At 38.7% G+C, this 14,140-nt stretch overlaps 1 protein-coding gene across 2 annotated transcripts; it reads right to left on the reverse strand.

The window, feature by feature from the left end:
- Positions 1-1,501: 1,501 nt before the first annotated feature.
- On the reverse strand, positions 1,502-4,264 carry LOC107827030 (NAC domain-containing protein 6-like). Of its 2 annotated transcripts, none has more exons than XM_016654084.2 (3): positions 3,982-4,264; positions 3,186-3,457; positions 1,502-2,177 (listed from the first exon to the last, which is right to left on the reverse strand). In XM_016654084.2, the coding sequence occupies exons 1-3, from the start codon at positions 4,139-4,141 to the stop codon at positions 1,818-1,820; spliced, it is 792 nt and encodes a 263-aa protein (XP_016509570.2). In that variant the 5' UTR covers positions 4,142-4,264; the 3' UTR covers positions 1,502-1,817. The 2 variants fall into 2 exon arrangements, with proteins under 2 accessions (XP_016509570.2, XP_016509571.2); XM_016654085.2 differs by having other exon boundaries at positions 3,186-3,454; positions 3,982-4,263.
- Between the last annotated feature and the right edge of the window lie 9,876 nt (positions 4,265-14,140).

Here is a 14,140-nt window from a genome sequence, read left to right on the forward strand (position 1 = left end):
ACAATTGTGAACTAGCCCTTGAGCATCTGATTTCGCAAATACAACAAAGCCATCGCAAATGCGATCCAAGCTTCGCAATTGCGAAGTTGCCTCTAAACATCCCCCCCCCTTCCCCCAGTGCCGCAAATGCTATACATTCCTCAAAATTGCGAGCAAAGCTTCGCAAATGCGAAGCCTCCCATCCCAATCAGTCATCGCAAATGCGAGCCTGACTTTGTAAAAGCGAAGCCGCATTTGTAAACAGGTCATCGCAAATATGATACTTGTAGGCCAGTTAAACCAGTAGTCACATGTTAAGCCAAAATCAGACCTCAACCTATCCGGAATTTACCTAAGCCCCCCTCACTCTAATTCGGACATCCACATATGTATAACAATAGCATACAAACTCGCTCACAAGCTCAAATCATCAAAATAACATTAAAATTCAAGAATCGATCATTAAACCTCAAGATTTTCAAGTTCAAAACTCAAATTTCCAACTTGTCACATAACGCGCCGAAATGGTATCGGGTCACCCGGGACCCCAACCAAACATGCGTACGAGTCTAAAATTATCATACAAATCAAAATACCGATCTAAGGTCGTTTACCAAAAATGCTGACCGTGGTCAACTCTAGTCATTTTTTAACGTCAAAATCACATTTTCTTTATATAAAATACAATCTCAAAATGCAATAAGCAAGTAAAATTTGTAATAAATGAGAGAGTCCTAGTTGCTAGTTCCCCATGGAAAAGGGACAAATAAGAGGAATCAGGAATTACAACCTTTTTATTTACTTATCAAAAATTTAACAAAGTAAGATTAAAATAATATTTAATTAACAAAAACACGAATAATATATATATTTGTGTGTGTGTGCGCGCGCGCGTGCTCCATCCCCACAAAAAACTAGTCAAAACAATCTATTATACACTACTTACAAGCACAAGTAACTTGAGTCAAAAAGAATAAAGTTTTCTACATGAATGAACAAAAAGGATGACTAACCTACAATTTGAATTTTGAACTTGCTGCTATGAAGGAGAATGAAGTTCTCTTTGCATTTGTAAAAAAAAAATCATTCCTTTTGAGAGATATTAGTAGACTAGCAGACAAGATAAAGAATTAGGAAAGATCATAAATTAGGACTTCAATCAATAAAAAACTTGATTTTTAAATTTAATACATTTCACTTTCTTTTTAAAACTTTTGAGTAATTACAAGTTGACTTTTGAGAATTTAGGTATTATATGAAGGACTTATTTAAAAAAAATTATTTTAATTTGAAAAAGTTTATGGGGCGCCTTAATACAAAAACGCGTCTCAAACACCCGGGTGTACGCTTCGAATTGTTGGGCGTAGACTTTCGTCCCACACCATCACCTCGGGACATTTTTGGTGCGCCTCACCCAAAAATGACTTTTTAAAACACCGAGCAGGAAAACATAGACGGCAATTAGATGCATCAGTCATGGTTGAATTCACAAGTTTTTTAAATTAATAAATTGACACCCGAATTGACATAAAAATTAGATGCATCAATCATGGTTGAACCTCGCAATTTTTTTCTGGCGTTGATGGGCTATTTGACTGCATAAAGAAGTCATCATAAACCAAAGAAAGGGGAAGGTAATTTACATCAAGATTCCTAATAATGACATATTAGCCTAAACAGCTATAGAGTTAAAACTGTCAGACTACAATCATAATTTCCACTATGAAAGAGACAACTTACTTATTCCGACATCAAACATGTAACTATAAAAAGTCCTGAAAAAACTTTCATCTTGAAATATGTCATTCTAAGCTTAAAAGGGTAAGGAATTGATCTCTTCAAGATAAAGAAAATAGACTCCACAAGTCTTGCCCTGTGCTCTGTATTTCAGTCCAGAGGGGACTTGATAATGAGTCAGTGCTAAACTTGGGTGGCTCTAAAAATGGATTTGAAGCAGATAATTGAGGTAGCTTAATCGCGGTGTTATGATTTTCTTCTTGTAAGCTTCTGAAAGAGATAAGATTATGTGAGGCTGATGATTCCAAGTCTTCTTGTGGGACCAAAGGACCAAGATTGTCATCTGATTGTGTAGATGTTGAGTGTCTTTTTGTTGCATGTTCTTCAACTATTGCCCTTTGCTCCAATACTTTAAAGGAGGTTGCCTTTCTGTAAACTTTGCAAAGTACTATGTCATGATCCTGCATCCAATTTAAAATTTACAAAATCTGAGTTCCTTAAATGTGATAATGACAAAATAAACGAGTCTTGTCTAGCTGAGTGGGGGTTTGGACATTGGTCCTAGAATTAATAATTGTATCCCCTTTGTAGGAAAATTATATTGCGCATAGGTGATCTTTTTTCTTTATGTTTATATACTGGTTGTTGGATCCCGTTAAAGTTAGAATAGTTTATAGCAGAGTGGGAAAAAGTGTTCAAAAACTGTTTTAGGTCATCATTTCATCTCCAAATTGTGATATTTTAGCATCTCTTACATCCCCTTATCTCAAATTCTACATCTGCCACTGGTGTAGCATGTTAATAAAGTTCTGAATAGTTCTCTATTTAACCTTTCATAGTACAAGTATTCTGAATTCGCTGTCACAAAGAATATGAACTAGAAAAGGAAAAGATAAAGATCAGAGTGGAAGGACTGGATTGGGAGGGAGTTGTCATATAACAAGCTAAAATTTTCGGTAAAATAAGAGTTTTCATGTGAACCAGAATGTAGAAATTAAAATACATGCATTCTTTGCACAATGCACGATTTTGAAGCTTGAAAAAAACTGCCCCGGATTCTTTCAAACTTATATCAAGAAAATTGATAAAAGAAAAAGCTCCAACGAAAATAAGTACAAGAGAAATGAAAACATCACGCAAGAGTTAAATCTGAATGACAAGGCACAACGGAGGCATAACATTATATTGCGAAAGATTTTAAATTTTGTACCCTAACAGATCTTTTACATCGACATGTTAAGTAGCTGACCTACAATAATATGTATCTCTTCGTAACAATTCTAATATATGTGGTAACCTGGAAGATATAGTATTTACCTGCTATATTCAATTAAATTGAAAAATATTGACTTTAACTTCTATATAGTGACTGTTTTCTACCATCAGATAATTTAAAAGATGGGATCAACAACTCGGAGATTACCTATTACAACAAGTTAAATAATATATATAAGTTAAAGCCAAAGTACCTTAGGTAAGGGGTGGCCATCAGGAAGTCTGTACTCGTTCATGACCCAATCAGTTCTGCACCCTTTAGGTGCCCTTCCAACATAGAAAACCAAAGTCTTCTTGAGCCCAATAACCTTCTTTGGGTCTAATGTTGAACGAATTTGGCAATCAGAACCAGTTGCCTTCCAGAAACCATTTCTTGTGGTTCTGTTGGGCTTCCCTTTAGGACCATGTTTCCTGTTTATTGGTACAAAAAAATACCACTCTCTTTCCCCTATTCTTGCCAATCCTACTTCCAAAAAAGAAAAAAAAGTAGCAAAGGTAAGTAAAAATGTGCTAAAAGTGGCACGTAGAAACACTAATTGTTATATTCTGACACTTAAGTGGGCGTTTAGATAATATCTAGTTGAAGCTGAAATAAAGAGTATAGTTGAAGTTGAGATGAAGTACTTTGAATTGTCTTTGGGTATGAATATTACATAATAAAAAAAGAAAGTTGAAGCTGTCTGAGTTCAAACAATTATAAAGTTTATTATAATATTTTATCAATGTTGCAATTACTGATGGCTAAACTTAAACATATAAATAGTGACTTCACTATGCAACTGACTTGATTAGTTCAATAATTCCAGGTCCATATTTTGCTGTACCAATTTCTTTTGATTTGGAATCAGAAACTTATTCGCCCCTATATCAAGGTTTTGCAATATGTTAATGAGTTTTTGACTGTGTGAATTATATTTACACGATCAAATCATTAATAAAATAATTACAGAAAGAAAGAATAAGAGGGGGGGAAAGAACTGTGTTACTAACCAGGTAACTCCCAAGGATCGTGGAGATATATGTTGACAAAGGCAATGACATTGTAGTCAAGTTTTTTGTCTTTGATAATCCTTTTGAGGTAGAAGTTGATGAGTTCTTCAGCAGTGGGATGAAAACGGAAGCCAGGGAGCTCAAGCTCTTGTAAAGACATTTTCTTATGTGACTGCGGCTGCTAAATGATTTCTCCAAATTTTTTGATGATCGGTAATTGTAATTTGTTATGCTTGCACTACCACAAGTCACCTCCTTTAGTGACTTCATAAATTAGGCCATCAGCTTCAGCCTCTTATATAGGCCAACATTTGTACTGTTTAGGCGATTCAACCTTTAAAGTTCTTATTATTGCCTTTGTTAGACTTTCCGAATTTTGAGCTAAGAATGTCACATTTGTTAAAATTTAGGAATTAATTTTTAACATATATATCATGATTATGTATTGAAGTACGGCGTTTGATTGCACCCGTGCCTAATAAGCTATATTCACAACTGACAGAAATACCCTTTACTTAGAGGTGTAAACTGACACAAGTTCCTAAATATATTTCTTTTATGTGTGTATACATTATACTTTTCAAATTTAACATGCATTATATATTTATATATTATAAGTCAACAACTTAAAGTTAATATTTCTTCTAGTCTCAGTTATGTGTCATACTATCTTTTTTAGTATATCCCAAAAAGAATATCATATTTCCTTATTTAGAAACAATATAACTTCAAACTTCTTATTTTACCTTTAACTAGATGATTAATAGTCACTCAAATATCAATGACTTATTTTATACTATAAAGATTCAAAAATATTCTTTCTTTTTTTAAATTCTACGTAGAATCAAACACCTCACGTAAATTGGGAAGGAATGAGTAAAAAAATATCAACTTGAAAGAAGAGGTAAAATCTTAAACTTACAATAATTTAATATCTAAACTCACTTTTAGATTGAGACAACAGTCCGACAGCATTTGTGAAATATTCCACAGAAAATGACAATGATTGCGAGCGGCATTAGCGAGGAATGAAACTCATGGCCGGCTCCAAAGTTGGTGCGTTGGGCCCCAAATTTAGGGGGGGGCCACTTTTAAAAAATAATAAGTTCATAAATATTTCAAAAATAATATTTAGTATTTTTAATATAAAAATAGAGTTTTTAATATAAAAGCAAAAAAAAAAATTAGATATATAAATAAGTTAATAATTTGACTTACTTAAAATGGGTAGATGAATAGTTTTCCCAACGTTTCAGTTTTCTACTTTTTACTCCTTCATTAAAAAATTTGCTATATTCCTTAATTTGTCCTAGTCAATCTTTTTTTTTTCTAATCTCTTCATATTTCAAAAAATCTTACATATTTTCAGTCTTTCTCTTTGATATTCTTACTCACCTTCTTTTTCAAAAATTTCATTAGTTCAAGTGTTCAACAATACTTTTAAGTTTCCAATAGTTTTATAATTATATTGCTCTGTAAAATCTTATCTAAGATCAATAATATCTCAAGAAAAATTAAATGAGTTGGTTATATTATCAATTGAACATAAACTATTAGCTAGAGAATCGATTATAAAAAACTTGTTAACAACTTTATATATCAAAAATTTAGTAGAATAGACTTCAAATAAAAATATATCACTCAACTTGTATGTAACTAAAGTTCCTATGATAGAAACAGAACTGGAAACTTGGTGGGTCCTTTTGCTAGTTGCGTACATATGTAGGCCCACATGTTGTGCTCTAAGTAGAAAACAAAAAAGAAAAGAAAGAGTACTGATTTATAGGATATCTTGCGTCATTTGAATTGTTCAACCACACGGTTGATATTGGTTTCTTAGGTTAATATGCACAACATTACTTGTGTTTATAAAATAAAAAAAAATACTTGTGTTTTAATTGAGCATTTCGTTTATCATTTTGTAAATCTGGTCTCGCTTTCACTCTTGTAAATTGACCCTTATAACGGTGAGAAATTCATTCAACTTATATATATATATATATATATATATATATATATATATATATACATGATAGAAAGACATTTCTGCTATCAATCATGTTAAAAATAACAAAAAATAATTAATTACCAATAAGAAATAGGATTAACAACCTAAAAAATATAAAAACAACTTACCACAACAGAAGAAATATTAAGAGGAGCATCTCGCAAGATTTTCGTTAAAGCTTAACAAGTCTAGACAAAAGAAAATAATTCTGTTTATCGTGGTTTGAAATCTTGGGAAACCAATCCTGAATGATTTACAACATTATTTTGAGCATTTCTTATTTACAGATAGTCTCTCTTTTCTTGATAAAAAGAAACATTATTATGCATATCCATTAATACCCAAAACCAATAATGGAAAATGTTTGCAATTCAGAATTACATTTCCAAATCTGAAGATTAAGTTTTGCTCGTGGTCTTATTTGTTTAAGTAAAATTATGATAGAACCTAATCTTGACTTGAGGTCAACCAGGGAGACTAAAAAGAAATGACTTGGAAGAAGTTATCCTGTTTCACTTTTCCATTTTGTTCTCTACTGAAGTCTGAACACATGGTACATTAATTCTTGTCCGAACAAAGACAATATTGTGTGACTGTGTCAGGTCATGGAAAAAAGAATGATATTTAGAGCGACCCCAGAAATGCCGAGAATCAAGTAATATAATGAATTTACAATTTAAATCTGGTAAAGATATTTATTTCAGACATTAATTAACTCTGAATAATCTATTCGCCTTGATATACTATTGAGTTACACTTTCAGTGCTGAGATCAGAGACTGATATAGAGACTGATAATTCACATATTATCGATATATTGAAGGGGCTCGTTTTACAAGTGTTTGTGTCACAGAAGAGACCGTGAAAAAAAAACTAATATTGAAATTAAATACTACAATATTGGGTTTCTAAAATTTTCTAAATAAGTACTCTCTCTAAGTTTACTTGTCCACTATTAATTTGACACTCCTTAAAAAATAATAAATAACATGATAATTTTATTATATCACCCTTATTTATTATATGTTGGAAAATAAATTAAAAATAAATAGTATTTAATAAGAAGGGTAAAATACATAGAAAATGATAAAAAATTTATTAGTTTTTTTTAATTGGACAAGTACAATGGACATCTATTTTTAGTATTATGGAAAAGTATATTTGGACGGAGAAAGTGAAAGAAAATATAGAAAGAAGGGGAAAAAACTACTTTAGCATCGGTACTTGAAATATCAACTATGTTTCTCTTTCAACCAAGGAGTAGGATGGAGAAAGAAATTATTGAAGTCCAGAAAAATTAGACATTTAGAACTATCAACCGATGAACTTCTAGAACCAAACACACAGTTATCACCTGCAAAGCAGGAATGAAGAAGAAGAGAAGGAATCGAGAGAGAAACTTTTTTACCCGAAAAATTGGATAACGTTAAATTTAGATATGGTTTTAAGGGTATGTAAATTTTTTTGATATAAAATGACGATACAGGTATTTTTGCTGTGAAAATGGAAAATGATGGAAGGGAAGACCGGAAAATATTAGAAGAACAAGCACAATAAAATCTCAATGTCCCCTCCCTATTGCAATCTATCTCCCCTTTTATAGTAGAGGGACATTACTTTATTTGTAACAACATAAAATAATATATATAGTGGAGAACCCATGATGGTTTGTCTTTCCCTTGATTCTCGCCAAGATTCTCTCCCTTGGTGCGGTAGTAACGGCTTTTGTCTACGAGCTCGACACTCACTCGAGCTTGGTGCTAGATCGAATCCCCAGTCTTAGTTCGAGCTCGGTTCTGCCTTGGAGCATCGATATTCGGGGCCTGTGTCGGTCGTCGTTACCCCGTAGTCCGATTCGGATGCGGGCTCGATAATGATATCGAGTTTTGCGGTTGATTGGTCTTATAGCTCGAAGCTCGACGTCTCTACTTCAGAATTCGTCCGAGCTCGCCATGCGGATATACTTCGATTGAAACATCATTGTCTCGACCGGTCTTTATGACTAAGAATCGGTTTTGACCGTACAAGATAGTCCCCTCGTTTCTCGGAAAGGATGTGGCGAGGAACGATATGATTTCCCTGCGGCTCGGACAAATTTATGCCGACGTTTCCATCGAACCCGATCTCGACGTATGTGATGGCTGTCCCATCGGCTCGGTTTTACCAAGGCATTTAATGTGTGTCAGACGGTGGTCGGCCACTGCTGATACCGAACCGTCAGGCCTTAGTCTATAAATAATCTTTCCACACAACTTTTACCATTTTTGCGCCTTCTCTTCTTCCAGATTTTCCTATTTATCCTCTCTGCTTTGCTGCTACGGGGCCGTTCATACCAGAATTTTGGTGCTGTCTATTTCTTCCTTTGCACTCTTTCCTTCCAAATCAATGGCGAAAACTTCCAAAACTGTACCTCAGAAGAAAAAAGCCTCTTCCTCACGGTCGTCTGATGATAAGGCACCGGTGGAGCCATCAGTTCATGACTATGTTCCTGGCCCGTGCATTTTGAAAACCGATTTTAAGGTGGAGAACCCTTCCTCCGTTTCGGGTCAATGTGAACATGTATCGATGTATACATGCTCTATAACGGAGGATCACCTCGAGGCCGTCCGAAAAGACTGCAACTGGGGTTCCGAGGTCGTGCTGCAAATTTCGTCTTCCGATGAGGATGTTACCACTCACGTGGAGGGATTTTTAAGCGTTTACACTTATCCCTTCACACTGGGACCCGTCGACCCGGTGATTATTGATTTCTGCAAAAGGTATCAAGTCACCCTTGGCCAAATCCATCCCTCTTTATGGCGTATAGTGATCTTATTGCGCTTCTTCTCTATCAAAGCCGGAGGGTTGGATTTTTCTCTGAACCACCTCATTCGACTGTATCGGCCTCAGATCTTTCAAGGACTAATCAGACTTCATCGTCGGGTATCGAAGGCATTGATGTCGAGCATCGATGAAGACAAGGATCGAGGTTGGATGGGTCATTATATCCGAGTGAGGACCCGTGATATCATCCCGGAGGAGAAGACGTCGTTCCCTGAGGAAGAATTTTGACCGTAAGTGATTTTTGTTCACTTTTCAGGTGCTTTTCTGATTTTTTCTGATGTCCTTCCCTGATGTTCAGATGCCCCTTGGATGCCACAAGCGGTGCCTGACCTCGAGGACTGGGTTCGGAAGTTGGCCTCGACCTCCTCTTATGCCAAGCATGCTTGGTGTGATTTGGCAAAAGGCATATGGGAGGCCAAGAACCATGGTGAGGTTTGCTTCTTGTTTCCTCCAAAGTATTCTTTGCGTTCTATTCGTTATCAATTTCCTCTTGTGCAGGTGTAACCAGGGATGCTGTTTTGAGGCCTTCGAGCGGCGAGGAAAGAAACAAGTCCTCGGTCCCTAAACAGGGGGAAGATAAGAAGCGAAAAGCTTCCTCTCGGTTAGAGGACCCCAAGCCCAAAACTCGCAGGGTGAAGAGAAAAACAATTGCCCTTTCGATTGAGTCGGTCCAATGGCTGAGAGAAGAAGAAGAAGAAGAAGAAGAAGAAAATAGCTCCTCGGCTTTGGTAGTTCGGTCCACGGAGGCCATCGAGGTTACCAGAGCTCCCGAGCCAATGGCGGTTGTACCTGTCGAGGTTGTTCCCGAAGACCAGAATCTCAACCGGAGTACTCCGAGCGATTTGCTCGGGGCTATGACAATGGGTGATTCGCCTTCTCTTCCATCTTTTTCTGAGGAGGCGCTGAAGGAAGCTCGAGAATTGAAGACTCCTGATATCGGCGCTGGCTCTGGTGCAGGGGATCCTTTCAGGGATTGTTTTACTGTAGTCGACGATGGTTCCGATATCGGTGATGCTTCTCTTTTATTGGAGGAGGCTCAGTGTTTCATTACTCGAATAATGATTCTTCCATACTTCGTTTATTTGTTCTTTTCCATACTTGACTCGTGTTTCTTACTGTGCAGGCCATTGGTAGGTTTCGAGTCGATTTTAGCCAGTGTGAGGCCGAGCTCCGGAAGGTCTCGGGTGAGAGAGATGCCCTGCAACTTCTTTGCAGCCAAAAGGACGAGGCTATAAAGGACGTCCAAGCGGATTTGGCTAAGGTCCGTGAAGAAGGGGTCGAGCTCGATAAGTAGGTGAGCCTCGTTCTGTTAAAGTATGGGTCTGACTCAACCGTGGAAGTTAACCCTTCGTTGTCTCAGTTGCAGCAAAAGATCGAAAAGATCGGGTTACTTCGAGAAGAAGTCGATCAAATTCGAGTTGAATGCAATCGGTGGAAGGAGACCCTCGACCGCCTGGCAGCGGAAAAAGAAACCATCTTAACAAAATTATTATTGAACGACGTTCAACTTCTAAGTGTCAAGCAAAAGGGGTCGGTTCAAGCTAAGAAGATCAAGGAGCTTGAAACACGACTTGCTGAGACTAAGGCAGAGGTTGAGTCGTCGAAAGTCTTGGCGGATAAGTCCATTGTTGTATATCGGGCTGATGCTGAGGCTGCTCAGATGGAGGCCCAGGAAGCGGCGAAGACCGCCGATACTCGAGCTCATTGAGTTTCCGAACTTGCTAAGTGTAGGTCTCGGAGGGAGACCCTCGAGGAGATACACGCTCGAGGTTTTGACCTTACCGAAGAGGTAAAAAAGGCAAAAGAGCTCGAAGCGGAAGCTAAAGCCTTGGCTTCTGACGACGATGATGATGATGGTAGCAATAGCGGATCCGAGGACATGGAAGAGCTCGACCAGGAAGCTTAGTTTCTAATTCTTCATGTTTGTACATTAATCTCGTAGGCAAATTTTGTATATACATGTATAATCAGGTCGACTTGTTTTTGTTTTGTGAAGACTTTTAATCGAATGTTGACCTTGTAGTGTCTCTGATCGATCAGATTTGTAGCCCCTGGGTTTGCTTGTTGAGTCGATGATTCAAACTTTGATGGAACATAATTCGTAGGTGTAATGTAATGGTTGAGTTAATGTAAACTCAGAGTAAAAGTAGCTTATTAGCCGTCGAGTGAATGTTTTGAACTTGAAATATTGTAGCCCGTAGGCGTAATGGTCGAGTGAGTGCTTGCTCGAACTCGAGATAATGTGGCACGTAGGCACAATGGTCGAGTGAGTGTTTTGAACTCGAGATAAAGGTAGCCCGTAGGCTTAATATTCGAGTGATTGTTTCGAACTTGGAATGAAAGTAGCCCGTAGGCTTAATGGTCGAGTGAGAGCTTGCTCGAACTCGGAATAACAGTAGCCCGTAGGCTTAATGGTCGAGTGAATATTTCGAACTCGAGATAGTGTGGCCCGTAGGCTTAATGGTCGAGTGAGTGCTTGCTCGAACTCGGAATAACAATAGCCCGTAGGCTTAATATTAGAGTGAATGTTTCGAACTCGAGATAATGTGGCCCGTAGGCTTAATTGTTGAGTGAGCGCTTGCTCGAACTCGGAGTAACAGTAGCCCGTAGGCTTAATGGTCGAGTGAATGTTTCGAACTCGAGATAATGTGGCTCGTAGGCTTAATGGTCGAGTGAGTGCTTGCTCGAACTCGGAATAACAGTAGCCCGTAGGCTTAATATTCGAGTGAATGTTTCGAACTCGGAATATAAGTAGCCCATAGGCTTAATAGAATCTCAAGTCATTGCACATGTGTTTATGTTTGGGCCAATCTATATGAGCATGGTTCATTTTGACCATTTGGCTCTTACAATTTTTCTTGTTGGAACCCTATTGTTGTGAGATGACTTTCTTGCATCTGAACTCTATGTATTTGAGGGCCCTGATGCCCCCCCGGTATTCGAGGTCTTTTGGAAAGAGGCCTCGAATATTGTTGAAAGTGCAGCGCGATCGATGGTTGCCTCATTAAAAACCTTCCCGAAAAACTCATTTGGGAGAAAACCGGTCTAAGGGAAAAAGAGTGCAACACGTGCTCTTGATCGGAAGATCTTCTTCAGCTCTTGTTCGGACTTCTGCATGGGTTAGTTAGATGAATATGGAAAGGTCGTGCCTTAGCAGTAGTACCGTTTTAGATGTGATACATTCCAACTGCTTGATAGCTGTTTGTCGTTTATGATGCCGAGCCTGTATGATCCTTTTCCAACGTTCTCGAGCACCTGGTATGGTCCTTCCCAATTTGGTCCCAATTTTCCTTCGTTTGGATTCCGGGTATTGATGGTGACCTTTCTTAACACTAAGTCCCCAGGCTTGAAATGGCGGAGTTTAGTTCTTCGATTATAGTACCTTTCGATTCGTTGCTTTTGGGCGGCCAGCCGGATGAGGGCAGCTTCTCGTCCTTCGTCCGATAATTCAAGGCTGGTGTTCATGGCCTCGTTATTTGATTCTTCTGTCATGAATCAAAATATGGGACTAGGTTCACCGACTTCGACTGGTATCAATGCTTCGGAACCATATACTAAGGAGAACGGGGTCGCCCCCGTACTGGATTTTGACGTTGTTCGGTATGCCCAAAGGACTTCGGGCAGGATTTCTCTCCATTTTCCTTTCACGTCGTTCAATCTCTTCTTCAGGTTTTGAAGAATAGTCTTGTTCGTTGATTCGGCTTGACCGTTCCCACTGGGGTGGTATGGTGTTGATAATATCCTTCTTATTTTGTGATCTTCGAGGAATTTTGTGATTTTGCTGCCGACGAATTGCTTCCCATTGTCGCATACTATTTCGGCGGGTATCCCGAATCGGCATATGATATGATCCCAAATAAAGTCTATGACTTCTTTCTCTCTTATTTTCTCGAACGCCTGTGCTTCAACCCACTTAGAAAAATAGTCAGTCATAAATAAAATAAATTTGGCTTTACCTGGGGTCGACGGCAGAGGGCCAACGATGTCCATCCCCCTATTTCATGAATGGCCACGGGGATAGGACCGAGTGAAGTTGCTCCCCGGCTTGATGGATCATTGGCGCAAACCTCTGACATTTATCACATTTACGAACAAATTATTTCGTATCTTTGCCCATATCGATCCAATAATACCCTGCTTTGATCACTTTTCGGACTAATGTGTCGGCGCCGGAGTGATTGCCACAAGTGCCCTCGTGTACTTCCCGGAGGATATAATTGGTATCTCCCGGACCCACACATACCGCCATCGGTCCATCGAATGTTCTTCGATATAGTGTCCCGTCCTCAGCCAACGTAAATCGAGCAGCTTTAGTCCGTAGGGCCCTGGAAACTTTAGGGTCTGAAGGGAGCTTTCCATTTTTTAAGTACTCAATATACTTGTTTCTCCAATCCCAGGTTAAGCTAGTAGAATTTATTTCGGCGTGCCCTTCTTCGATTACCGATCTTGAAAGTTGGACGATAGTCCCCGAGCTCAAATCACCTGCCTCGACCGACGATCCCAAATTTGCTAGAGCATCGCCTCAATATTCTGTTCTCGTGGGACATGCCGTAGGGTCCATTGTTTGAAATGGTGTAAGGTGATAAGCAGTTTGTCCAGATACCTTTGCATCCTACCTTCTCGGACTTCGAAGGTTTTGTTTACTTGACTCACCACCAGCAAAGAGTCACAGTGCGCCTCAATGACTTCTGCTCCCAAGTTTCTAGCTAGTTCAAGACCTGCAATCATGGCTTCATACTCGTCCTCGTTGTTAGTTAACCTGATAGTTTTAATAGCTTGCCTAATAATGTTACCCGGGGGGGTTTTAAAACTATGCCTAACCCGGACTCCTTTATATTCGAAGCACCGTCCGTAAAAAGGATCCATACCCCGGACGATATATCTGATTTCAAAAAGAGTTCCCTTTCGACTTCGGGTATGAGGGTTGGTGTGAAGTAGGCCACGAAGTCTGCCAAAATTTGAGACTTGATGGCCGTGCGGGATTGATATTCGATATCGTATCCACTGAGTTCGTGGCCCATTTGGCTAATCGGCCTGATAATTCGGGCTTATGTAAGATATTTCGGAGTGGATAGGTGGTTAATATGCTTATGGGGTGACATTGGAAATACGGCCTTAACTTTCTAGATACGCTTACCAGGGCAAGTGCCAATTTTTCTAAGTGCGGATACCTAGTTTCCACTTCTCCTAAGGTCCGACTCACGTAATAAACGGGAAATTGCGTACCTTTCTCTTCTCGAACTAGGACGCTGCTTACGGCAACTTCTGATACCGCCAAGTACAGGTAGAGCTGCTCGCCCGCTTTCGGAGTATGAAGAAGTGGCGGGCT

The sequence above is a fragment of the Nicotiana tabacum genome, chromosome 17 (assembly GCF_000715075.1).
Source record: "Nicotiana tabacum cultivar K326 chromosome 17, ASM71507v2, whole genome shotgun sequence".
NCBI classification, from domain to species: domain Eukaryota; kingdom Viridiplantae; phylum Streptophyta; class Magnoliopsida; order Solanales; family Solanaceae; genus Nicotiana; species Nicotiana tabacum.

Excerpts from the sequence above, each read along its gene's own strand:
- LOC107827030 (XM_016654084.2), bottom strand. The coding sequence starts at position 4,141 with ATGTCTTTACAAGAGCTTGAGCTCCCTGGCTTCCGTTTTCATCCCACT. Across the intron at positions 3,458-3,981 it reads CGATCCTTGGGAGTTACCTG|TAGGATTGGCAAGAATAGGG; the intron begins GTTAGTAACACA and ends CTTTTTTGGAAG. Across the intron at positions 2,178-3,185 it reads ATGGCCACCCCTTACCTAAG|GATCATGACATAGTACTTTG; the intron begins GTACTTTGGCTT and ends AATTGGATGCAG.